Below are 27487 nucleotides of genomic sequence, written 5' to 3'. Positions count from 1 at the left end.
CTCATATGGCTGTGTCAATGAAAAAATGAAAAAGTTATGGCTCTTGGAACGCAACTGCAAAATTAGTTGAAATTCAATGATTATACCATTTAAAAAAACCTGCCCTGGTGGGTCTGACAGGGTGGTAGGAAACCCGCCACTCAAGGGGCTAAAGGGTTGTTCACAAAGACAACTTGACTTGCTGATTGATGGCAGTCCAACTGCTGGGATACCCAATGATCCCAAGAATGAGGTCTGGAGCAACCTGGAATGAAGGCAGTCTTACATGCACACCAGTGCTCCATTCATTTCATAGGACCGCTGGAGATTGCCGAAATCAAGCACTTGGCCATTTACGGCAGTGCCACCGAAATTAATGGAGCTGCTACCTTCATTGCAGGACACACTCGACCACAATTCTCAGGATGGATCAGCAGGGGACCCAGCGATTGGACTCCCACCAATCAATCAGTCATTCCCTCTCCTTTGGAGAGCAGAGAACTTGTTTTCATGAGACAAACCTTTTAATAGTGTACAAAGCAATTTTTACCTGTCAAAATGGTGGACACCTTGATAGAATTCATTGGACTCCATTATAAGTCAATGGGGTTTGTCCGGACCTGTTGTTATCCATTGTATGATTAATCTGGCTGCTGGCCGTGGTTATTGTTATACTGCTATAGGGAAACCACACTGCAGGTGTGAATAGAACCTATAGCTGGCTATCAGTAGCCGATATATTAATTATATTAAGTAGTGACATATAAAAGTGAAGGCTTACATCAGGGGTACTCAACTAGTAAAGAACCGCTTATCTGGCTCTGCGGTCAGGTGAAGGTCCAAGCTAAACAGGAACAATAAAGATGTTGCCTTGTTAACATTTTGTAAACTTTGTATAACTATTTACGTCAAGAGTTGTTATTAGAGATGAGCGAGCGTACTCGGTAAGGACAGATACTCGAGCGAGTATCATCCTTACCGAGTACCTGCCTGCTCGCCCGCAAAGATTTGGGTGCAGGCGGGGGTAAGTGCTGTGTTGCGGGAGTGAGCAGGAGGGAGCGGGGGTGGGGTGGGAGAGATCTCCTCCCCGTTTTCCCCCGCCGGCACCCGAATCTTTGCGGGCGAGCAGGCAGGTACTCGGTAAGGACAATACTCGCTCTAGTATCTGTCCTTACCGAGTACGCTCGCTCATCTCTATTTGTTATTATTTGTTAAAGGTAAAACTAGACGAAACCTGAAAATGAAAGGGGTTTTCCAGCACAAAAGATCCGTAGGATAGGCCATCGATATGAGATCGTTGGGGGTCTGCCACACGGGATCCCTTTCAATTAGCTGATTGAAGTTGCTGCAGTCCTTGGGTGATTGCTGCTATCACTCTACTGTATACCAGGGCACAGCATCATACATTTCATAGCAGCTATGCCTGATATAGCAGCTCAGTCCCATTCACTTGAATATGGACTGAGTTGTTCTCAGGCCATGTGATTTTAAAACGAACCTCACATGCCGGAAAAAAGGCTACAGTGCCAGGACTAGCTGACAAATTTCAGCCTGGGGTGAGTACACAGTACTGGCCCATAAGCAGAGGCCTGCCCAAATGGTTTTAAACACGTGATGCATATGGTCACATGCAGCAAACCATGCTCACTCACTGTGGTCAATGGCTGCACAAAGTCCTGACAAAATTGTGCAACTGATGGCCACCATGGGTAGGAATAGTTTGCATCTGTTTGTTCTTTTTTATTCAGCTTTAGGATAATTTCACATAGGCGAGTGCGATATTGGACCGTGGAACACAGCCCGATATTGCGATCGCCAACGTGTGATGTCCACGCAGATGCAGTGCTATGTTATGTTTATGTGAGCCGTGGCGGAGGATAGTGAAATGTTTCCCATTGTTTTCAATGAGGAAATATCTCAATGCATTGCACTCGTGTGCACCTCGCATGCCGTTTGATGGTATTCCCAGTCTGGATTCAGACTGCAGTCTGCCAGGTAAGTAAACCCAGTTTACATCAACTCCACAAAATGTGCCCGCTACTTGAAATGTTACTTATGTAAAGGGTTAAATACCCATGCATATACAGTATATCTCTGCAAATTATTTCTGGACTTTATATATATATATATTCCTTCTAGAACCTTCAGAGAGGTCATATGACTGTGTTTTACGCTAACATTGCTGCTGTTGATTAACGGGGGGGGGTGAGCAGTCCGTTGATTGGCTGATGGTCTAGGTATAAAGGACAGGTCTTGTTCCCAGGCTCTGGTGGTAACTCAGCATTTTTGCACAGAGTCTTGTGAGGAGTGAGCTGCCTCAGTGCTACTGGAGAGCTGGGTTTTCCTGCACCAGTGCGAGAGAGTGTGCAACTCAGATTCGTAGAGTGGTGCTACCCAGCTGCTACAATATGAGTGCCAGAAGGTGGTCTGCTGATCGTCCAATAAAACATCAGCTGCAATTACTGACTACAAGTGCCAAGCTGTTACTAGGAGAGAGACCACCAGTGAGAGCAGATAGACTGACAGCCAGTATCTTGGCATTCAAGTTTTGGTGGTGTGTACTCATGAGTACCATCATCCAGGCTCTTCACCAGTAAGAGGGATTGTTTTGACTTTATCACTGTATAACTTCCCCAAAGGTCCTGTGCTAATTATTTGTTCACGGGACAGTGACTGCATATTTCATTTAGCGAATTCAGTCATTTGGTTAACCAAGGTTCCTACAAGACTAAGTTACTTCTGAGGAGTTTCTTTCAGGGTACTAAACAGGTGATAGTCCGATGGGGCAAGACCACGACTAAATGGAGGATGCTTTAACAACTCAAAACAAAGTTTTTGGAAAGTGTTAACAGTATGGGTGTGAGATGTGCATTATCATGCAACAACACAACACGCTTGGATAGCAGTCCTATGCATTTTGTTTGCATTTTAGGCTTCAGCTCTTTCGTGAGCATCTCACTGTAATGAGTACTGTTGATTGTCGAATCTTTTCTTTCATGCAAATTACAATTGTGACAGCTATTTTTTGTTGCACTGCAATCACTAATAATTAACTGACATAACACATTCAAACCTGCACAGCGCTGAGTGGGGAGACAGCGACCTACAACGAAAAGTGTTGATAAAACAGTGCAGTGAACAGAAGTTTTAAAATATCTGGAGTGTGAATAATTTTTGAATCACCCTTGTATATTGTGTGCAGAATATAAAGGACACCCTATTCGTAGGATACAGACTGAGTCATAGCATTAATCGAACATTAGTAAACTGTTTGCATTAATATTGTTGCATGTTATCACTATATTATTCATTATGGTACATTCAGTAAAGTATTGTTTGTTCAGCTGAACTGGTGTAAAGTCTCTCCATCCCTGACCTCATACTCCACACCTGTTACATTTTGTTAGGTCTGCTACCTTTGTCTGCCGCCCTCTTGCTATTCTAGGCAGACCTGGGCGTTGGTCTGCTCCTTCTGTATGAATGTACTTGTGGTTTCTATTTTCTAGCAGCAATGCACTAGTTAACCCTGTTCAGTGCACATAGCCCAGCTGCAGCTTAATTGGTAATCACCCTCCTATTTAGCTGAGCTGTGAATCCTCCATATTTGCCTCAGTATTGTTGTGTGTTTGTCTCAGACACTCAGCAAATCTAGTTTGCCTGTCTCAGGACTGTTTTGTATATCCGATCCTGTATCTGTTTATTCTGTGCTTTAGCCTGTGTACATTTGTCCATTTCCCTCCAGTCTGTGCATTGTTCCCATCTCTTTGGTAAGTCAGTGCTGTGTGTTCTGTGTTTAATACATTGTCCCTGTATCCTCTCATGGATAGTTAGCCCCGAGGTTCCAGTGTGGGGGCCGTTCTTATCAGAACGCCTACCCTGCTTTTAGGCAGGGGTCTTACCATCTTCCTGATTAGCTAAGGGCAGAATTCCCCATCTGGAAGCTGACCCCAGTTGCAAGGTAAACTCAGCCACACCAAAAGCCAGGCTGGTTGGTTAGCACAGTGGGTTCACTTTCGCTATCTGTAACACATTTGTATGAGCCTGGGATAACCGAGAAGACCAAACTAGCTGTGGGTGATCTACCCAGTGCTATCTGCAGAATACAGGTGTCACTTACCCTATTTAACACTTGCAAGGGCTAACATGAACTCTGTTCAGTTTGGGTCTCTGCTATGTATTCCTGATGCTCTAAATCCTCATGTCCTGTAACTTCATACTATAACTATCTTTCATATCAACTCGTCATAAGACACACCTCGTGATTTAGTGCAATTCAGTCAATAAAGAGTGTCTGAAGAGTTATACCTTGTAGCTTCTGGATCCCAGATAACGACATCGGCATCAGAACCTTTTGCTATTTTCCCCTTTCTCGGATACATGTTAAAAATCTTTGCTGCAATGGAACTCGTGACGGCGACAAACCTGTTCTCATCCATAATCCCGCTGTGCTGAAGGGTGAAGAAGAAAAGTATGTAATATCGTTACTCACATAGGGTGGTTTGTCACAACTGTATGCGCAACTACACTCGACACTATGGAGCGTAGTTGCGCATGTTTCTTATCCCCCGCCTCGGGCCATTCAAACTCCGCGCCATAGCACAGGAGTTTGAAAAAAAACTGTGGGAAAATAGGTCCTGCCCTATCTTTCCTGCATGTAGTATTAACTATGTATGGGAAAGATAGGGCAAGGTCTTTTCTTGCCCGTACTATTAATGGGCGAGAATCCCGCTAGTAAAAACGAAACCACTGAAATCAATGGCTTTGTTTTGTCCCGTTATGCGGCCGTGATTATCATGGCCGCATAACGGGATAAGTACATGCCCATCTGTTTAACCCCTTAGAGATGTAGCTATAGGGGGCGAAGAAGAAGCAGTCACATCAGGGTTATAGTGCCTGAGGGAACCTGATATCCCTTTATCTCAGAAGTCATCAGTATTATAAATGTAGGTGGGGGCTCCGTTACAAATTTTGTATGGGGATCCAGCAGCTTCACATTTCCCCTATGCCCAGTTTGACAATAAATTGTAGTAGATACAAGTCCGATTGCTCTGAAAGCTGCACTCCATAGACCTCAATAGCAGCAGTGACATCTACTGGATAAGACTACAAACTGCGCTAGAGGAAACCAATGATGATATTATATGTATAACTATATATTTAATATGTTCAAGAGGAAAAACAATAGATTTAATTATAGAAGACACGGTTAAAAACAATATTTAGGGCCCATTCACATCTGCATTAATATTCTGCTACTAACTGATCTGTTTCAATTAATAGAGCGGAATACACTAACGAAAGTTGAACCGTAAAGTTTCTATTCTGTTGTCAGAAACACCCAGCAATTCTGTACAAAAAAATAAATTACTGTCAGCTTTTTCTGTTCGGCATCCACTTATTTCTGTTTTAGCAGATCCGTCACATGATCTCCCTTTCTGAGCATGCTCTGTTGAATTTGGCAGATCCATTAAGCCATGTAGTGCATATAGCCTGAGAATACATTCTGTGATCAGCACTGCAGAAAATGTTTTGGGCTTCATGAAGACTCTTGTTGCACCACTGAGTAATTTATATGTGAAGTGGATTTTAACGTGATCTGAAAAGCAACTCCCTCTGTCACTGCCATAGAGGCGCTGGGTAATAAGTCATACACTCTTCAAGAACAATAGGCAAGACACATGATTGCAATGCAACCCATGGGAGAGAAGGAACTTAAACTGGAATGATTGACCTGCTTGCTGTACTACTAGTAAGGCAGCTACCTGGCTGTATCCACAGTTGCAGAGCTCTCAATGGCGTCCATTTAGAATTGCCACATGGCCGGTAATTTGCTCGAGAGGCCGGTGTTGGTATTTCTTTTTACTGGATATATTATTGACTGGTAAACAATTATCTGGCATGAGCACCCAGAGTTGGGCAACAACCCTGTCATCAAGCCCTATAACTCACTCTCAAGGTCTGGTCAGGAGGCCGCTGCAGCGCTCGTAGATGATCCTCACTTCTCCCCCCAACATCTGTGTTCCTCCACATACTGTACACAGTGCAGATGGCAGGGGGAGGACTGAGGATCTTCTGCAAGCACTGTATTGGCGTCCTGACCAGAACTTGAGAGTGAGTTATAGCACTTGATGATACAGTCTCTATGTGGCAGGATGTTCAGGGATGGGAAAGGCACATAGAGGGAGCCATTTTACTAGAGGGGCAACTAAAGGAGACCCTAATACTACTAGGGCCACTAAAGGGTGCATCAATACTACTAGGGCCACTAAAGGGGGCCCTTTACACTACTGGAACCACTAAAGAGGGCACTATTACTATTGGGTACACTGAGAAGGGGACTATTACTATTGGGGCCACCCAGAAGGAGTACTATTGTGTTTTCTGGAAAAGGGCCCTATTACTATTGGGGCCACTGAGAAGGGGCACTATTAATATTGGGTACACTGAGAAGGGGCACTATTACTATTGGGTACACTGAGAAGGGATACTATTACTATTCGGTACACTGAGAAGGGGCACTATTACTATTCGGTACACTGAGAAGGGGCACTATTACTATTGGGTACACTGAGAAGGGTTACTATTGGGTACACTGAGAAGGGGCACTATTACTATTCGGTTCACTGAGAAGGGACACTATTACTTTTGGGGCCACTTAGAGGGGGCACTATTACTACTGGGGCCATTGAGAGGGGGCACTATTGCTACTGGGGCCACTGGAATAACAGAGGTAAAAATATACTTTCTGATAAGCTAAACCATGTGCGCTTATACCTTGGCTAGTATGTTTTGGTGACAAAGGTGCCAACCCTAGGTTGATTATAGGTTTTGCTGTGGGTCCCTATGGTTACTGTGTACATCACTGCCACTTAGCACAGCATAGCAGACTACACTCTTCTTGCTGCATGAAATTCACAAAATTTAAAAGATAGAGGCCAATTTTCCCACTAGATGAAACCAATGGATTTGTTACTAGAAACGTCTCTCTGTGTCTTTCAGTAGAACATTTGGTTTCTTACCACGCCTTTCTCCCAGACGACAGACATTCGGTCCTCAACGCCATTCAGTCCATTAGGAATCTTAGTGAAGTCATCTTTCCCCAATGCCTTCTGGCAGGTGCTAAATGTGCAGTTATCTGTTCCTGTAACACTCAGGTCATCACTGCAACATGGAAGAAAGTCAGAAGGGGTTATCAGATGCAGCTCAAATCCTAAAGCAAGTTTACCATAAATATATAATGAGGAAATCCAGGGACATGGCTAAAGGTGGTGCAGAAGTAGCAATCGCATCTTGGCACCAGTGCCCGAGGGGCCAAAGAAGACACCAAATGGCACATGGTAGATAAGAGAAGGACATACTTTGCATTGGAGCCTAACCTAGGAGCATTAAGCTACACCTAAGTATAAACCAGTAAGTGTTGTTCTGAAGTGCCTGCTACAGCTTTATAGTTTGATAGACTTCATAATAATATTCTATATTAATTCTCTTATTTTATTGCTTGGAGTTGTTTAATAATAGAACCTTATGGAATTCATATTTTAAAGCTCCATCTTCCAAAGTAGACAGGCACTGTTGTTTTACCCATCGTCATTGTGAGTGTTAAATGAATTGATGAAGTTTTCTTGTGAAATTGGAACGCACGTAGTGTTCCAAATCAGGTCATGTGACTAAGACAACATCACAGGGGAATTGGTCTTCCTCCCAAATTACGTCAGATGGCATCACGGAGTGCCGGCGACGGATGCCTCATTGTGAGTGTATTTTAGTATATTTATATGGTTTGTATGTACATTGTTTTATATGCTTAAAAAAGGCCCAGTTATGTGCCGAAACGCGTAGCAAATAAATACCTATGGATTAAACCTATGTGAGCTTCCCATATGTGAAAATTGTTTATCTCCAAGTCACATTGAGCGCGGGGACTTTTTACTGTTTTGCCATTTGCTACAGCTGTCTGCTATTCTCTACCCACTAACCCCACTGCCAACCATTGCTTCCTACCAGATTATTACTGTCCAGCACGCAGTACGCTAGCAAGGCTTTCCTTTATGATGAGGGAATCCGTGTTTTCCTTCACGCATGGTCACCAGCACTAGGAAACATGGCTTGCCAGTGCCAGCCTTCCTAGCTATGCCCCAACCAGCACCAGTCATCTACAACCTGGAATGTGGCCTCTGTACCTTCACAGGAGCTTTGTATGTCCTTGTTAGGGTTCTCAGGGAGGAGAGAGTAGCTCTTCACTGTTCTGTACTCTTCCAATATCTACATTATAACATTACACTTTCCATTGCATGATAACTTTCCATTTTTCATGCTGGTTTGCTTTACCTAAACCTTAATAATTAGTCAAAAAGTTTTGGAACTTTCTACTATGCTTTGTGTTTCCACCATATTCAATTTCTCTGTTTGCTAGTGGTGAATAGAAACAAAAGGATAAAATATCTAGGGCCTCCACCATCCAGAAGCTTCTGGCAATAAAGGGAACCTGTCAAGTTTTTACAATCCAATCTGTGATAAACCTTTAACAGCGCTGCTAATGAAATCTCCTTATGGCTATTTAATTTTGTAATTCACGCCACCGTACCTTTACAATTTGCTTTTAAAGTTTTTCTACACTGTTTTACAAGGAGCTGAAGAGAGTCCGATTTTGCAGAAAAGCGCCAGGCACATGCCTGTTCTTGACTAGCATGCATACTGATGCACTAATCTGTTTGTTTTCCTTCTCATGCATTTAGACAGCTTTGTACTACAGGCTCTCCTACAGTGCTAGGAGGTTTCCAGCACTGATCAGCTGTTCTCTCATGAAGGTCCACAAGCCCAGCTCCTTCTCCTCTTTCAGGAGCTGTGTAGCATAACCCCACCCACTCAGTACTACACAGGTATCTCTCATGTTCTCTCTGTCAGGGCTCTTGCACACTTGCATTTTTCTTGCTAGTTTTTTTCATGTGATATCTCTACATTTTTTTTACCGCCGATGTCAATAGGACTTTCTAATGTTAAAAACACATTGCACAAAAATCGTAAAGCACAAACTTGCGATGCATTTTTAACATTAGAAAGTTCCATTGACATTCGCGTGAAAAAAATGCCCAAGAAAAACACAAGTGTGCAAGAGCCCTGACTGCTGGTCCTGTTCCCTCTCGCTACTGAAAACAGCAGAAAATTCACCTGGAGTGAATTACAGCCCTCTGTAATAATAGCGTTATCTGCTCCTGATCTCCTCTATCATCTCTTTGCACTTTCATACAGCCCTCTACAATAGCTCATTAGTAAGGCAGTGAATGCATGTTCACGACAGAGGATCATAGAATTTTTAAAAAATCTGATGTTTTAATGAAAAACAATTTCAAAAAGTTTTCATTTCCAAAAACATTGATTAAAAGAAAGAAAATAAAGAGTGCAAAAGTGTACATAGACTTTAAGACTATGCAGGAGGTTTTTCCTCAATCGTACTTCCCCTTTACTGGTGGGTTATGAGAGATGGCACCAGCAGGATCATTAACTAAGTATTTGCTATATCAAACTTTCTAATAATCTCATTAATTTCAAGCAAACCCTTTATTACTGGGGTTCTCAATGCTCTTTAAAAGTGATGGCCACTAAATGTCGGAAAAATCCAATGTGAATTTACATCAAAATCTACAGCAGAAATCCTTGAATTTTCTACCCCAATATGCATCTGAAGATGCCACGAATCTGCACACAGAATAACCCTATTGATTGGGGCTAATCTGTGCGCAAATAGCCTGACACCAAGAAAAAAACATGCCACTTCTTTTTTGTGTCTTACATGGATTTTATATAGACTACAACGGATTCCCATTCAAGGGACTAGGGCACTTAAAGCAAGCGAATTTAATGTGAAATCCACACAGAATCAGAGCTGATCCCACTACAAATTCACAGCAAGTTCCATTGTGTGAACAGGACTACACTTTAAGAGGCATTACGGTTCCAGCCAATAAAGGTTATTTCTTTGAATAATAAAAGGTGTGTAGTTGGATAATATATTTTGCTTCATTTACTCATGTTTGCAAGATATTGCTTGTTGTCATTCAATAAGAACCTTCATCAAGTGTGGAGTGGGATGGTGAAGCTCTAGATAATAATCATCTTTATTTATATAGCACAAACATATTCTGCAGCGCTTACAAGACAGGGGAAATAAAACAAGACCACAGTTACATGTAGTAATCAATTGATGGAAACAGTAGGGGTGAGGGTCCTGCTCCAACAAACTTACATACTACAGATAGTGGGGTCATACAGAAGGTAAAGTGGCTGGAGATGTGCACGGTACGGCGAGGTGGAGTGTGGGGGATGCTATATGCACAGACAATGGTCAAGCCATATAGTGGCGGAATCAGTATGACTGCAGCTGCCGGTTGATTGCGGCTAGCAGAAACTGCATTCGGTAGGACAGGGAGCATGTTATCAGGCGGAGTACAGAGGGGTTTGGTTTAGGTGAAAAGGAAAAAAGAAAAATATACTCCCCACCACGCTCCGTACTACACCCGCTTCAGCTCAAGCCAAGTTTACTTGTCCAGAGACAGCTTCACCGCACAGTCCTTGACGGTAATCCATATGAGATACTTCCAAAAATGACAAAATGCCGCTTCTGTCTGAAGATTGGCTGTTATTACTTTAGTGTCGATACATCGGAGTTGTGTTAAAAAGACGCGTTCCGGTCTGTGCTGTACCTTGGTCAGCAAGGTTTAGGTGATCAAGGTCCAGAACGGACAGAAACGCGTCGTTTTAACACAACTCCGATGTATCGACACTAAAGTAATAACAGCCAATCTTCACACATAAGCAGCATTTTGTCATTTTTGGAAGTATCATCGGGTTTGGTTTAGGGGATATAGTATGTCTCCCTGAAGAGGTGCGTTTTTAGAGCACGCCCGAAGTTTAGTGTGTCAGTGATTGCCCGGATATTTTTCGGTAGCGCATTCCAGAGGGCTGGTGCTGCTCTGGAGAAGTCTTAGAGGCGGGAATGAGAGGTTCGAATTAAAGGGGCACGTAATCTGAATTTGTTAGCAGAGTGGAGGGCACGGGCTGTTTGGTGAATTGAGATGAGGGAACCAACGTAAGGCGGAGAGGTGCTGTGGAGCATTTTGTGGATGAGGGTAATGAGTTTAAATTGTATTCTGTATTTGTAATATGATAATATTGTGGTGGAGAGGGATGGTGTAGTTCTGGATGTGACCATATTGTAGTATGGAGGGATGGTGAAGCTCTGGATGTGACTATATTGTAATGATGAGGGATGGTGAAGCTCTGGATGTGACTATATTGTAGTGGGGAGGGAAGGTGAAGGTCTGGATGTGATTATATTGTCGGTGGGAGGGATGGTGAAGTTCTGGATGTGACTATTTTAGTGGGGAGGGATGGTGAAGGTCTGGATGTGACTATATTGTAGTGGGGAGGGATGATGAAGATCTGGATGTGATTATATTGTGGTGCAGAGGGTAGTGTGGTTCTGCATGTAACTATATTGTAGTGGGGAGGGATGGTAAAGCTCTGAATGTGGTTATATTGTGGGTGGGAGGGATTGTGGAACTCTGGCTGTGATTATATTGTGGTGGAAAGGGATGGTGTAAGTTCTGGATGTGACTATATTGTAATGAGGAGGGATGGGGAAGTTCTGGATGCAATTATAGTATGGTAGACAGGGTTTTTTAGCTGTTTTTTGCATTTTGTTAAAATTTGTTTACTAGGGGTTCCTCAAAGTAAATTATTTTTCCCACGGGATCCCCAAGACTGCAAAATTTTGGAAACAGTGGTCTAGCTGATGATATTAACGATCATTAGAAAATGCTGTACTCTACCAGTGCTAGAAGTGTACTTACTTTGCAAGCAAATGCATTAGATATTGTGGAGTGCTTGGATCAGGGCGAAGTGGGGGTCCCATCACATGGGCAGCAGCATGACTCCAATCCTTGTGCCAATAATTAGTGCCATCAATGGCAAGGCCAGCAGCTATGGGTTCCCCAAATACCACTTTACCTGCAGGAAATCAAAGAAAACAGTTAAGGAACGACAGATCCAGGATTGGTCAGCGTCTCTCCTCACCTTTTCTAATATAAAAAATTACATTTGAAAAGAAATGTCAGCAGCAACTTCCCTGGTGACAAAAGTAGAAAAAACCCTAATAATGCCGACTCCTTAATGCTGAAAATGCAGCTTTGTTACCAGCAGACTATAAATCTTCATCTGACATGTTTCCCCATAGAGTGAGGCTCCTACAGTTAATAAAGGCTCTCGAAACACGAGAGAGCGAGGCCATGAGGCTGCATAAAATATGGAAAGTACGAGCGTCTCGAACACAGAGCGCATCTCAATAAAAAGATGATTACTGAGCAATAATAGGAATGCAGTTTATACACAGTCATCGCCTTTTAAAGATGGTGCCCTCCGCCCCCCACTGTTGACTTGCAGTAATATTTGACAACATTGTGCCAAATTCACACAAACGTTATAAGAAAACGGTGTTAATAATGGAAGTCATTAATAACAACATCTCAGGTTCAGTTCAGGCTCATACAAGAGTATCTGCCCTGCGTATTACACACCCAATGTACGCAGTAAATGGCGTCAATGAAAGTACATTGATTTTCATTGCTCCACTCTCGCTTGCGCATATGTATTATGTATATTACGTGCATAAAAAAGGACGAAGCATGATCTATTTTAGCAAGTATTAAGTGCGGAAGAGCCCTATTGTTCACAACGGGTGCGTCTGAAACGCACAAATTACATTGCATATGTGCGCCGTTATTCACGCATGCTGCCAGGAGACACAAGAAGAAAGGTTAAAAAAAACAAAACACCAGGAACCCGGTCCCAGACAGCGAGCGTATGCGAGCAAAAATATAACAGGGATATACAGTTTCATACACCAGTAAAATGCTGCGTTTTTATGCCATATATTACGATACGGTCATGTGAGCCCTGCCTTAGGCTAGCTTCACACGACCGAGTGCAATATCAGGCTGCCCAATACCCGATTTGTCCCGCAGATGCGGGGTGTTTTTGTATCAAAACCGCCTTGCATCACTTCGGGAAGCAGCGATCCTCTGCCACAGCTGTCAGCCACAGTGGAGGGTCGCGGAGTGTTTCCTATTGTTTTCCATGGGAAACCTCGCATTGCACTCGTGAGCACCTAGCACGCGGTGTGATGCTGCCGCCATCCCCATTGACAACAATTGGCGATGTGAGGGCACACCCAAAGATAGGACATGCTGTGATTATTTTCCTGCATCGCATCACGGTGTGATGCAGGGGAAAAAAAAAAAAAATCACTCATGTGTTCAACCCCATTCAAAAGAATAGGGTTCACATTCATTTGAGATTTGTGCATCTTGCAATATGAGAATCTCACCTGTGTGAAGCCAACCTTAGGCATCACAATTTTGTTATGACACTGCTTGTCTGAGAGATCACCAGGAATATAGATGTCCTTGGGACGACCTCTTCTAGCCGTATCCTCTTTAGCGGTTTCTGAAGAGTTGGGTGACAGTATAGCAGACATTGCAGTCCCACAAGGGTTGCCACCTAGATTTTTCCCATTATACAGGGTGTTCTGTTCAAACCTCCCACATTTTATCAGTTCGCAGAACAGAAATTATGAATGACAGGAAAATGAAACTGCAGGAAATGTAAAAGCTCAAGAACATTTTTGGGCCACACTGTAACCCTCTCCACTAGCAATAGGTTTTCTTGCGATGCGGGCGAAAACGCATAATTATGAAAGGTGGAGGAAGAGTAATGGTGCAAGGGATGTTTTCTAGGTACCCTGTGTCCTCTGATATTTGTGGATGGATAACACTATAAATTGCTGCAGTTCTGAAGGCCAAAGGAGGTCCAATGCACTGCAAGAAGCATCTGACTGACTCACTCACTGACTTACTATTCTTTAGGTCATAAATAGGAAAAGTAAAGGGGTCACAACTTCAATATTCAATTGTAAGCTTGAAAAACTGTGAAAATCCACAATAAATGAGACACTTCTTTTCACAGATACCATAAAGTCTAGGAAAATTATTTGTATACTGAGGAGAATCTACCTCACCTCTATGTGTATATACTGAGGAGAATCTACCTCACCTCTATGTGTATATACTGAGGAGAATCTACCTCACCTCTATGTGTATATACTGAGGAGAATCTACCTCACCTCTATGTGTATATACTGAGGAGAATCTACCTCACCTCCATATGTATATACTGAGGAGAATCTACCTCACCTCCATGTGTATATACTGAGGAGAATCTACCTCACCTCTATGTGTATATACTGAGGAGAATCTACCTCACCTCCATGTGTATATACTGAGGAGAATCTACCTCACCTCTATGTGTATATACTGAAGAGAATTTAACTGACTTCGATGTGTATATACCAAGAAGAATCTACCTCACCTCTATGTGCATATACTGAGGAGAATCTATCTCACCTCTGTGTATATACTGGAGAGAATCTAACTGATCTCTGTGTCTATATACTGAGGAGAATTTAACTGACCTCTATGTGTATATACTAAGAAAAATCTACCTCACCTCTGTGTATATACTGAGGAGAATCTACCTCACCTCTATGTGAATATACTCAAGAGAATCTATCTCACCTCTATGTGTGTATATACTGAGGAGAATCTATCTCACCTCTGTGTGTGTATATACTGAGGAGAATCTACCTCACCTCTATGTGTATAAGCTGAGGAGAATCTACCTCACCTCTATGTGTATATACCGAGGAGACTATAAGTGACCTCTGTGTGTATATACTGAGCAGAATCTACCTCACCTCTCTGTGTATATACTGAGGAGAATCTACCTCACCTCTATGTGTATAAACTGAGGAGAATCTACCTCACCTCTGTGTATATACTGAGAACAATCTAACTGACCTCTATGTGTATATATTGAGGAGACTATAAGTGACCTCTATGCGTATAAGCTGAAGAGAATCTACCTCACCTCTATGCGTATAAGCTGAAGAGAATCTACCTCACCTCTATGTGTATATACTAAGGAGAATCTACCTCACCTCTATGCGTATATACTGAGGAGAATCTGCCTCACCCCTATGAGTATATACTGAGGAGAATCTATCTCACCTCTGTGTATATACTGAGGAAAATTTAACCGACCTCTATGTGTATATACTAAGAGGAATCTAGCTCACTTCCATGTGTATATACTGAGCAGAATCTACCTCACCTCTATGTGAATATACTCAGGAGAATCCATCTCACCTCTATGTGTATATACTGAGGAGAATTTGACTGACCTCTGTGTATATACTAAGAAGAATCTACCTCACCTCTATGTGTATATACTGAGGACACTATAACTGACCTCTGTGTGTATATACTGAGGAGAATCTACATCACCTCTATGTGTATATACTAAGAAAAATCTACCTCAACTCTATGTGTATATACTGAGGAGAATCTACCTCACCTCTATGCATATATACTGAGGAGAATATAACTGACCTCTGTGTATATACTGAGGAGAATCTACCTCACCTCTATGTGTATACGCTGAGAACAATCTAACTGACCTCTGTGTGCATATACTGAAAGGCTGTAAATTATATAAGGAGGCGGTCATGGACTGCAGGGATGGAGCATGCCTTTAAGGGTGCCTACCCACTAGCGTTTTTGTTTTCTAGCGATGCGAGATTCAGTGAAAATGCTGCAATATCGCTCATTGTATTCAATGGGGTCGGCGGCAGCAGCGCCAGCCCCATTGAAAACATAGGGAATACATTGCGGACTTCTGCCACAGCTGTGGCAGCTAGGGCAGAGGATTCCTTCATCCCTGCGGGGACTGGGGATTAAGGAACCCTCTGCCACAGCTGGCACGGCTGTGGCACAAGTCCGTGATGCTGTCCCATTTCTTTCAATGGCACTGGCACTGCTGCGCCCCATTGAAAGCAATGGGTTGCAGGCAACCCCTGCAGCGATGATTTCCAGGGAGTGCTTGAAATATAAGCCCTTCCCTAAAAATCATGGCTAGCTGTAAAAAAAAAGTTATATATATATATATATATATATATATACATACATATGCACCTAGAAGAGCCGTTTGTCTCTGCTCTCCATCTCTGGCAGTTTTCTTCTGTGTTCTGGAAAAATCCCGGCCGCAAGAAAGCACTGGTGTCATTAGCTGAGTGCTAAGCCAATCAAGGGCAGCGCTGAGCCATTCATTGATGAACGGCTGAGGACTGCCTGTGATTGGCTGAGCGCTGTGACCAATCACAGGCAGCGCTTAGCGGTCATTCAATGGAACCAGTGCTTTCTGGAGGCGATGATTTTTCAACCCCTGGTCTCCAAAACACAGAAGACAACTACCGGGGCAGGAGAGCAGTGCCGGATGGCTCTTCTAGGTGAGCATAATTTTTTTTTCCTTTTTTTTTTACAGCTAGCCATGATTTTAAGGGAAGGGCTTACATTTCAAGCCCTTTCCTGAAAAATCAGCGTTGTGCAGCAGTGCCGGCCCCATAGAAAGACATAGGATAGCATCACGGATTTCCGCCACAGCTGTGACAGTTGTGGCAGCTGTGGCAGAAGTCCGCGATGCACTCCCTATGTTGTCAATGGGGCTGGCACTGAAAACACTGAGCAATATCACAGATTTTTTTCTCTGCGCTGCGAGAAAAAGTAAATGAGTATGAAACCATTGAAAATCATTGGTTTCATAATCATTGCTCTCGCATCACAAGAAAAAATATCGCTTTTTAAACTCCAGTTTGGGGGGTAAATTTGAATAAAAGGGCGCATTACCTTGAAGGGTAAAAAGTGAGGAGAGTGAGAGGGAACATTCTGCAGAGGGACATCGGTACATGCAGTCTGAGGAGAATCTAACACTCCTTTATGTGTATACATATTTTATTCCTCAGTTCCTCTGAAGTAACCACGACTTTCATAAAATTTTCCAAATTAACTCGGGAGAAGCCGGGTATATCAGCTTGTTCAGTATGTGTTCCAGTTAGATGCAAAGTCTTCTGAGAAATCCTCTAGGTAGTTTAAAGGCTTTTCAAATTAATCTGTTGATGAAGAGTAGTTTCCTTATTGGCAGGCTGGACCAGTGAGTACCATACAGAAGGAACAAAATATGTCCCTTCCAGTCTACCTCTCATTATGGTACCAAGTTTTGCCACCCAGGACACAAGGACTTCCACGTACTTTCTATGACCATTAGGACAATTCCCTGCTCCTCATTAGCTAATAATACAGCCGCTTGGAAAGTGGAGTACTACATAATAGGTTGCCCCAGCTAAAAGCACAAAGCATGAGACTAACCATAATCTCTCCAATGGCCCAATCGCCGCAGCATAGTTTGCCTCTATGGTTTGCAAGGACTGGACTGTACAACGAGTGATATTACATTACGAGCATTGTAATCGCTTAGACATTACCTTCTCTCCGTGCGTTGGCAACGACTTTGGCTGCAGACTTGCTCATCACATGAACCACAAATAGAGGGCAGTTGACAGAGTTGGCGATAGTAATGGCCCTCTGTGTGGCTTCTGCCTCTACTTCCTCCGGTCGACACAACTCATGTCCTTCCGGTCCTGTGATTCCCAGGGACAGCATTTTCTTAGCACCCTTCAAAATACCAATAAAATAGGCAATAGATCTGCAGTCCATGTCACCGGACAGACACATTGCATAAAAGTAGCACATATAAAAGGGGCTGCCCGTTGCAATCAGAGAGGCGACAACTTATTGTAACTTAATAATACCAAAACAACAATAACAACATAAAAAATAACAAGAAGAAAGCTACAGGGAAAATGTGGTATTACATAATGGTCAGGTCCACCGCAGAAGCAGCTACCCTTATCTTGCTGCTCTGACTCAGGCACATGGGCGGCAGTGTTATCGACGCTACAAAATCGGGGTGATATCGCAGCTGTGGTTCAGCGATTTTGTGAAAAATCGCAAATCACTTTGCTGCTGCCAGTAATAAGATTGTGCAAGTTTATCATAAAGAGGTTAAGCACTACCCCTACAATAAGCCCTAGATGAATTTCCTGAAAAAAAAAGGGAAACTTATCTAAAAGGAACGGTCCATGTCCTCCCGCTGCTCTACGGAGCTCCACTGTGTGTCCTGCAGTCCTCACTCGCTCACAGAATATCACTTCCTGGTTGTGGGATTCATAAATCCCATCTCCAGAAAGTAATGGCTCTGATTGGTTCATCTGGCGCTACTCAGCCATTCAATGCAGTACTTGATGAACCAATGCAAGAGATGTGATTAGTTCGTCCAGCTCTGCATTGATTGGCTGAGCAGAGTTTGAAGAACCAATAACATTATGGGGGTGGGATTTATGAATTGCCTGAGCCATGGCATTGATTGGCCAATTTATAAAGCCCACCTCCACAATGTGATTGGTTCTTCAAACTCCACTCAGCCAATCACAGCCCCCGCATTGGGCTTCACATACATGCGACTTACAGCACTGTCCCATTGCGAGAAAATCGCAAAATTTTGTCACCCATATGAAAGTGGCTTAAGGTGACATGAATTATCGGAGTGTGAAGAAGATCTAATAGTAGGGACCAGACGGATGGAACATTCCATTTCTGAAGCTGTGCGTATTTAACATTCCTCAATCCACAGTGTCACGTGCGTACCGAAAATACATCATAGAAGGCATTACCCCCCCCCCCACACACACACACACACAGTGGACGTCAATGGGTGCTTAGTGATCATGACTGGAGGCATTTGACCAGAATTGCCCATACAAACATCACAAGCGACTCCGGCAGAAATCACACCCTCATTTAGTGCAGTAGACCTCACACACACATCCCGCAAGTCAGTGCAGCATTCCTTAGCTTCCATGGGATATGGGAGCAGAAGTTACCACTACACCAGAAACATCACCTAACCTGGGCTCTTAAGTGGACCCTAGAGGACGGGCAGCATGTGACGTAGTCCGATGAGTCACAGTAATTGTTTTGGGCTGATGGTAGGGTTCATACCACAGATCCCATGAAGCCATGGACCCTAGTTGTCAACAAGGCACTGTGCAGGCTGGTGGTGTTACAATATTGGTATGTGGTGTGTTCTCATGGCATAGGTTGGGTCCACTGGTTCGCCTAAACACAACATTGACCAATGCCCGCAATGTTTCACTGTTCGATGACAAATTACAGTACTTCATGCACCACCACAGTGATTGGATATTCTAGTAGGATAATGCACAGTGCTATTGGGCCAAATCTTTCCAGAATTGGTTCAGTGAGCACTCTAGAGAGTTCCTAGAAATAGCCTGACATGAGCCCAATTGAGCATTTGTGGGATGTGGTGGAGAGGTCCATTCATACCTGAGATCCTACACCTACAAATACAACGGGACTGTGGGTGGCTATCTAGACAGCATGGCTCCACATCCCTCCAGATGTCTTCCGTTCACTTAGAGAATCAATACCACATCAAGTTGCTGCACTTTGCCAGCCTATATGAAGCCCTTAATATAAAGTGCCACAACAACTTATTTAATACAGCATAAGTATTTAATTATGCTGCATTAAATAATTTCTGGTAGCGTTGTGCATTGAGGCAACACAATACGAAATATGGAAAGAATTTGCATAGTTTGTGAACACCCTCCTGCAACTTTTATTAAATAAGCAATTTAACTTTTATCTGACTTGGACTTGGCATAACCAGAGGAAATTATTCAGGGGACTATTCTGTAGCTACACAGGATTAGTACATGTTCACTTCTCAATTAATTTAAATGCCTATTAACATCTTAAGGGAAGGGGGGATGGCCCTTTTTTTTCAATTAAATTGATTTGGACTAACAATGATTTTTTTAGATGTGGGGGTCAGTAAAAAGGTTTCAATTTTTGATGAAACCCTATTGAAAAACTGATTGTCAGCGCAAAATATAAGCATGTCAGTGACAAAAATGTGCCCCCCCCCCCCCCCCCGCTCCTTCCCTAAGATGTTTATAGGCTTTAACCCTCACTACCATCATTGCACATGCGGGTCATATTGTTAATAAATGTTATCAGATAAAAAGTCCCTTAAAATATACTAAGATGGTCTAAATAGACACCAGAGCCAGTAATATGGAGCATCAAAACAAATACAAACACTGGAGCTCCTGCTGATATGTGCATAGTACAGCCATATGTGTGTATGCCTAGGATAGGGCCTGTGATTGTGAACCCCAGTATTGACGGGAGCAAACATGGAAGACTACAATTTGCTTACAGTGTTGTGAAATATGTTGCCGCTATAAACACAGATTAAAAGAATGTTGCTTTTTTTTTGTATTTACAAACAGATCTGCAATATTACAAAATTGCCACTAGATGTCACCGTTATCCAGGAGATCTGACACTCACCTCTGCAATCAGATCTCCATTCTCTGCATGTACCTGAGCGATCGCGCCAAACTCCTTACAGGCGCTACAGGCCTGGTACATCTCCATGTCATTCACCATGTAGAGGCCCTTGTAGGCCATAAACAGCTTGAAGGAATTGACTCCTTTGTCTCTCACAAGGACGGCCATCTCCTCTTTTACCTGTGGACAGGTATTTCAGTTAATGATGTGCAATTTTCGGGATTTATGTAAAAACTATAAATATATAACTCCTCCACATGACACGCCGCCTACAAAGTGACAAAACTATGTCCCATCCTGACTTAACCCTTTAGACCATCAATCTGTCAAACTTTCCTTTTCGGTTTTTCATCTCCGCTTTTCAAGAGCTGAACGTTTTTTTTATTTTTCTATAGCTATGGTCGTATGGGGGCTTGTTTTTTGTGGGACAAATCGTATTCTTTAATTTAACCTATTAAAGATATGGCCTGTGTTGGCCATAAGGACGCAACAATTTTGGGGGGATTTTTATCTCTATTGTTCAAAAGCCATAACCTTTTTATTTTTCCGTCCACATGGCTGTATGAGGGCTTGTTTTTTGTGTGTCAACCTGTAGTATTTATTGGTACCATTTTCGGGTAAATATAACGTATAACTTTTAGGCTGCTCTCACACGAGTATCTGTTAAAAGCTGCATTTTCCAAAAGCATTTCCTAATGCACCCCATCATTACAGTGGGTAATGAGATGCGTTAAAAAGTGCTAAAGCGCACTACAATAGAGCAGACAGCGTTTGAACGCTAGTTTGCGAAGTGTCATTGAATTTAATGGAGGCGGTTTACAGCGTTTCAATCACCATGGTAAACGCTGTAAAAAGCATTGTGTGTGAGCGTGGCCTTATGCATTTTCTTGGAGAGCAGGGAGAGAAAACATATCAATTCTGCCATTGTCTTTTTTTTACAGAGTTCATCATGCAGCATAAATGACATGCGGGATGGTACGATTATGACTATACCAAAATTATAACTTTTTTTTTAGGTTTTTCCACTTTTGTGCAATAAAAATGCTTTTTTGGAAAAAAAATTTTTACATCGCTGCATTCAAATTCCCAGAACTTTTTTTTATTTTCCTTTGCTTTTGTGTGATGAGCTGTAGCTATTATTGATACTATTTTGAGGTACATACGGCCTTTTTGATAACTTTTATTGCACCTTTGGGAGACAAAATGAGCACTCTGGATAGGTATGATGTTATGGACTCTCACACTATATGTTAGGGTGGATTTAGATGACCATATATCGGCTCGGTTTTCACGCCGAGCCGATATACGGTGTCCTCATCTGCAGGGGGGGGGGGAGGATGGAAGAGCCAGGAGCAGTGCTCTGAGCTCCCGCCCCCTCTCTGCCTCCTCTCCGCCCCTCTGCACTTCTTGCAATGAAAGGAGGCGGGACAGGGACGGGGCTAAGTTCCGCGAATTAGCCCTGCCCCCGTCTCGCCTCTCTCTATTGCAAATAGTGCAGAGGGGCGGAGAGGAGGCATAAAGGGGGCGGGAGCTCAGAGCACTGCTCCTGGCTCTTCCAGGCTCCCCCCCTGCAGAGAGAGACGACGTATATCGGCTCGGCGTGAAAACTGAGCCAATATACGTTCGTGTGAATCCAGCCTTAATGTACTGGGCCTGTAGGCTAGATGGGGTAAAGTCTGTTATTTAGCGGTCAGACGGCCGGCGACCTGTATGTATTCCTGTACACTGTGATGAATGAACAACAGTGTGAAGATTGTGTTAGGTTTGCGGTTGATTTACCACAATAAAAGGACGGATTTATCAAGTTTTTTTTAACAATCTTATTTTAATGTCTTTATTTAGTCCTCATAGGGGACTTGAACTTGTGATCACTTGATCGTTTGTACAACATTAACTTTAATATAGCAGTATATTGTGCATTTCAATGAGATTCTTTTAAGCCCTGCCAACGGCACGCGTTAATAGGCTGCAATGCATAGCAGCCTGGAAGCCCTCACTAGGCTCTAGGCTGCCATGAGAACTGATAGGCAGCTCACAATTGTATTTGGGAAGGGTGGAGAGGTGATTGGGCATCAGAGGGGCCTCCCTCCAGCGTTTCTGCTTGGACGTGCTATCGATTTTGACAGCAGCATCTAAACAGTTAACAGCTGTGATCCGAGTTAGCTTGGATTGCGACCATTGCAAACTAGTCTCAGAAACAACCAATACTTATGGGTATGGAGTATGTTCAGCACCTGTTGCCTGCACCACCTGTGACTGCCTGCTGTACATTTACGATGGGTCATCCTTAGGACTTATCCACACGAGCGTATATCGGACGCCGTTTTCACGGTAGGTTTTTGAAATAAAAAAATAAACAATGATAGGAAAGTACACAAAGGGTTTTTTAAAAACAATTTTTTAGTTGTTTTTTGTATTTTAATTTTTTAGACCTCTGGAGGGGTCTTAAACCTGCGATACTATGATCACACTGATAATACATTGCAGTACTTCTGTGTTGCAATGTATTATTGCTTCTCATAGTGATCACAGGCCACGGCAGACATGAACTTCTAATATATTTAGAATGAACAATCTGGTTATATTATACAAGATCCACTGATTTACTAATTACCTTTTCGCTCCACCAAGTCACAGCCACATGAAGAGCGTAATCGCAGCACACTTTAGGGTCGGCCCAGTTCCGCCATGTGTCATACGCTTCTATCAGTGAGCAACCTTTCTGTGGAATGGCAAAGTCAATGATCATGGTTGTACCTCCAGCCACCGCAGCCTGAAACAACGAGGAGATGGTTAACAAGGGAATGAGGAATATTTGTGGGTTCACTTACTTTTTTACCAATGTGGATGATTACTCAATGTGATATATAACCGACATAAAGGGCACAACTGTCTGTGTGCTATTAGTTACTTTGTGTTTTCGATCATTATGACTTGGATCGCAATCAGATGACATTTATTTACTAATTAATGCAGACAGCCAGATCATTCCGGAGGGGTCACAAATGTGTCAGCTTGGTGAATTTGTCTCATTGTACCACAATATTTCCATTTTATTTGTCACTTGGTCAAATGTATTCTTGTGGTTATAAATTAGCAGACAAAAAGTGCACAACATGAGAGATAAGGGCAAAAACAATAACCCATCAGTCCAGCACACTGACGGATCTCCTACTGAGACTCAGTCTGCAGTATCTACAAGGTGCTCCAAAGCTATGGAGATACCTAAATAAATCAAAAACGGTGGTTGGGACCACAATTCTGTGTGTGGCATGTTACTAAGGGGAAGGGGGCAAATCTGCAAGGGGCCGTGTCCAACACAGTAGTCATTTTGAAAGCTGCCATCTTGGAACCAAATTGATATTTTCAAATGGGAAGGGGTGCATGCAACATATGTATCTGATAGAGAACTTGATGAGGAATCCAAATCTGTGCTTAAATGTGATGTATGTTTTACTCCTGCCAAAGTTAGTAACAGTTTTCTCTTGGTTGTAAACACAGATATGGCTGAGTGATTAAGACAAGCAGCGAGGAGAGAGATTGTAACGATCTCCGGGGACTGCAGTACCTAATTCATTGCAGAGGATTTTAACAGTCAGCAGCCAAACAGACCACCCATCTACCATGGCACAGTTGGCAAATTTGCTTATCTGAGCACTGTTCCCATTAGACTGTCATTGCAAGCGGTGTTCAGACTCCATAGATGTTCTATAGAGCCCATACACAGCTCCAAGTTGTGATGGAAACAGGTGAACAGCAATTAGATGGGCACTTCTGCCCACTGAATTTGGCAATTGTGGGGGTCTCAGTACACAAAATTACTGAAATGTTACTAGGAGATCTCAGAAGCTTTTAAAACGTTTAGTTATATCTTACAGATATAAATGTACCAGAAATACAAATTATTCCCTATGTACAGGGCAGGGGATAACTTACTCATCAGTGGCGGTCTCACCACCGCATCTCCTACCGACCCTGAGAATGGAGGTCCCATGTCCCCTGGCTTCCTCGCTGCGGGCTTACTGCCCGCACTGCAGCGAGGAGGCTAAATGGAGCACTGGTCATGCAAGCGCACTAAAGCACTATTTACTTTCAATGGAACTGTGGAGAAACCCGAGCAGCATTCGCTCGGCTGTTTCCATCAGCCCTGTTGAAATGAATGGAGCGCTGACGGAGCAAGCTCAGCCAGTGCTCCATTCATTCTGATATCACTGTGGGGGGAGAAGCAAACCACAGTGACAGGCATAAGGGGACATGGGAGCCCATCTTTGAAATCAATGGGGAACTTAGTAGTAAGACCTCCATTGATCAGCAAGTTATCCCCTATCCTGTGCATAGAGGATAATTTGTGATCCTGGTACAACTCCTACCGGTAAGTCTGGGGTAGTCTCAAATCCTGTCTCATCACATACTCAAACTACTGCTCCGCTTCTCTCTCGTGCTTTAGACGTCAGCTCTGCTTGCTCACAATTTTTGCTGCCAAGTAAAATCACAAGTTCATGAGGTCACCACACATACACTGAAGTAAATGAAAGTATATTAGAATTGTATTTGCATTCCAAGGAGGAAAGGGGCTTAATATGCAAAATATATAGAAAATATCTAGAAATGGACTCACCTGGGGTGGGGCCTGTCAGGAGACAGGACACTACACCTATGGTCCAGGTATGCAGTAGTAGTGGCCCAGAATGTATATTCCTGGCCCCTCCATGAATGTCATACATGTCATGTCTTTTGTAGATGCGCTGTGCAAACTTGTCTAGTCATTTTGTTATGTGTATTGCACAGCTACAGCAAGTGAGAGGTTAATGTTTGCATGTTAAAATCTGCTGTTTTGCCTGCACGGATGTCTTTTGCAATTTGTGCCTTGTACCAAGTTTTCTACAAGTAAAGGTTTGCCAGGCCCTGACCGTTCCCAGTGACCTGAGGTACTTTAATACTGTCTGCAGCTCCTTTATTTATTTACCTCTGAGGGTCATTCCGGTGGGTGAAGGAACGGTGGTGTCACCAGTGACAACGTTATCTCCTGTTCCTATGTTTATTGGCCATCCCTCACATAGCGGTGTCCGGAAGAAGCCCAGCACTGCTCTGGCCGAGGCTACGTGTGTCCTTCCGGGAGGGAGCCTGGTAAGTGCCACCGTGACAATGGCCACTCTACCCTCCCAGCTCCTCAACGTATGCCCTGTGTCCAGAGTCACCCTACGGGATGCTGCACAGTCACAGAGCCAGCACAGACATATAATCCCATCCAAAGCAGTGGCAGGGATAGCGTCAGTGGAGACACCCGGGGTGGATAGCTTCGGTCTTGAGCAGTAGAGTAGTCACAGGGTGAATAAAGTGGGAATGAAATTCACAAGGTGAGAAAAAAAAACTCCAGCGCTACTAAATGCTGCGTGGAGTAGAATGGCATAGGCACATAGAAACTTACTTCACCAGGGGGACCTCACCTGGAATGAGGCGACCTTTGGATTGCTTGGTCCCGCTGGTGAAGTAATTTCCTATGTGCCTATGCCCTTCTACTCCACACAGCATTCCCATTTTATTCACCCTGTGACTACTCTACTGATTAAATAAATGAAGATAGAGCCCTGAGATCTACTGATAATAGCCAATGGAGAAAATGGATATGTTCCTGTTATCTATAGATCCCAGCAACACAATGACATGCGATACAACGGCTCTGTAACACAAGCACCACAACGTTTGCAGTTCACTATCCTTTCACCCAATCATCACTCTCCAACAAACACCATCAACGTAAATTGCACCAGATAATCCAGCAATAAATGTAGCCGACGCAGAACACTTCTCGGAGCTCTTACCCGGGTTCCTTTGTAGAAGTCATCAATAGACTGAGATCCCATGAATGGAAACTGCAAGTGTGTGTGTGTATCAATGCCCCCAGGAAGTACTAGTTTGCCTCTGGCATCTATAACTTTTAACCCTTCAGATCTTGCAATGTGTAGATTTGTTCCAACGTCCTTTATCAGCCCATCTTCAATGTGGACATCCCCGACAAATGAGACATCATCATTCACTATTTTGCCCCCTCGGATTAGGATCCTACTATTTGATGCCATTGTGTCAATGATCAGCTGCGGCTCTTACAACGGACCTGCCAATGCAATGTCACCCAGTGTAATAGCAGCGGAGATTTATCTGGAGGAATCTGTAAAAGTTTAGCTGGGCAGGGAGTGGCTATCAAGTTTTTTGGCACAACTATGGGTACAAAAGTACTGCTAGAGGGAAGAGTATGACGAGGCCAACAAGCAGACCTTTATCAAAACTAGTGGAGACTTGTTCAGTTACATAAACTGCTTTTATCCTTTACTAACAGACTTGGTGGATTTTGGGGAAGATATAGAAAATATTTGCTTCCACTGAGAGACGTCAAATCAGGTCAGAAATGTGAAGCATGCAGAAGATTTACAGGAGAATCCTCCCAGCATGTGTATTTGCAGTTCATGCAACTATTAGATTTCCTAAAAAGTTGGAGCATTCCTTTATGGTACTTTTACACGGGCCAAGTATCAGCCGAAAAATCGCTCAGACAAGTGATTTTGACCAATTGTCGTTCCATGTAAAAGAGGGACCCTACAGGGTACTGAGCGAGGAAGCGCTGATAGTCGCTAGTCACTTTCTTTTAGCTCATTCAAACAAAGCGACTAATGAGCAACTTCTCGCTTCGTGTAAACAGGCAGTCATTCATCTATGAACTGCGTGTTCACTGTGAATGGAGGTGGGCAGCTGAAAGATCTCCAACATGCTCCATTCACTGAATGAATATCGTTCCAGTGTGAAAGTACAGGCATATGATAGTCAATGGGAGAGCTGTTAATCATCCTAAAGTACTCTAGCAGTACTTTTGTAGCCATAGTTGTGCCAAAAAACTTGATAGCCACTCCCTGCCCAGCTAAACTTTTACAGATTCCTCTAGATAAGTGTCTCCGCTGCTATTACACTGGGTGACATTGCATTTGGAGGTCCGTTGTAAGAGCCACAGCTGATCATTGACACAATAGCATCAAATAGTAGGATTCTAATCAGAGGGAGCAAAATGTCCCTCAATGTTCCTGTGTTACTTTTTTAGTTAAAATGTCATAAAAAATTAGATATTTTATTTAGGT

At 43.1% G+C, this 27487-nt stretch overlaps 1 protein-coding gene across 4 annotated transcripts in view; it reads right to left on the bottom strand.

The window, feature by feature from the left end:
* Positions 1–27487, bottom strand: part of DPYS (dihydropyrimidinase) — an 86087-nt gene that overhangs the window by 13860 nt on the left and 44740 nt on the right. For 3 of the 4 annotated variants that reach the window (XM_066578094.1, XM_066578093.1, XM_066578092.1), the window contains exons 2-7: positions 22975–23133; positions 20361–20540; positions 17408–17597; positions 11829–11985; positions 6999–7140; positions 4285–4427 (exon numbers count right to left, since the gene is read on the bottom strand). In XM_066578094.1, coding sequence (XP_066434191.1) covers positions 4285–4427; positions 6999–7140; positions 11829–11985; positions 17408–17597; positions 20361–20540; positions 22975–23109 — 947 coding nt within the window. In that variant the 5' untranslated portion in view covers positions 23110–23133. Of the gene's footprint in view, positions 1–4284; positions 4428–6998; positions 7141–11828; positions 11986–17407; positions 17598–20360; positions 20541–22974; positions 23134–26182; positions 26512–27487 lie in introns of those variants that run through there. The other variant, XM_066578091.1, reaches the window with a different exon arrangement.

Source organism: Eleutherodactylus coqui, chromosome 9, assembly GCF_035609145.1.
Source record: "Eleutherodactylus coqui strain aEleCoq1 chromosome 9, aEleCoq1.hap1, whole genome shotgun sequence".
In the NCBI taxonomy this organism is placed as follows: Eukaryota; Metazoa; Chordata; class Amphibia; order Anura; family Eleutherodactylidae; genus Eleutherodactylus; species Eleutherodactylus coqui.
The sequence above is the reverse complement of the archived record's forward strand: the minus strand, read 5'-3'. Positions and strand labels throughout refer to the sequence as shown.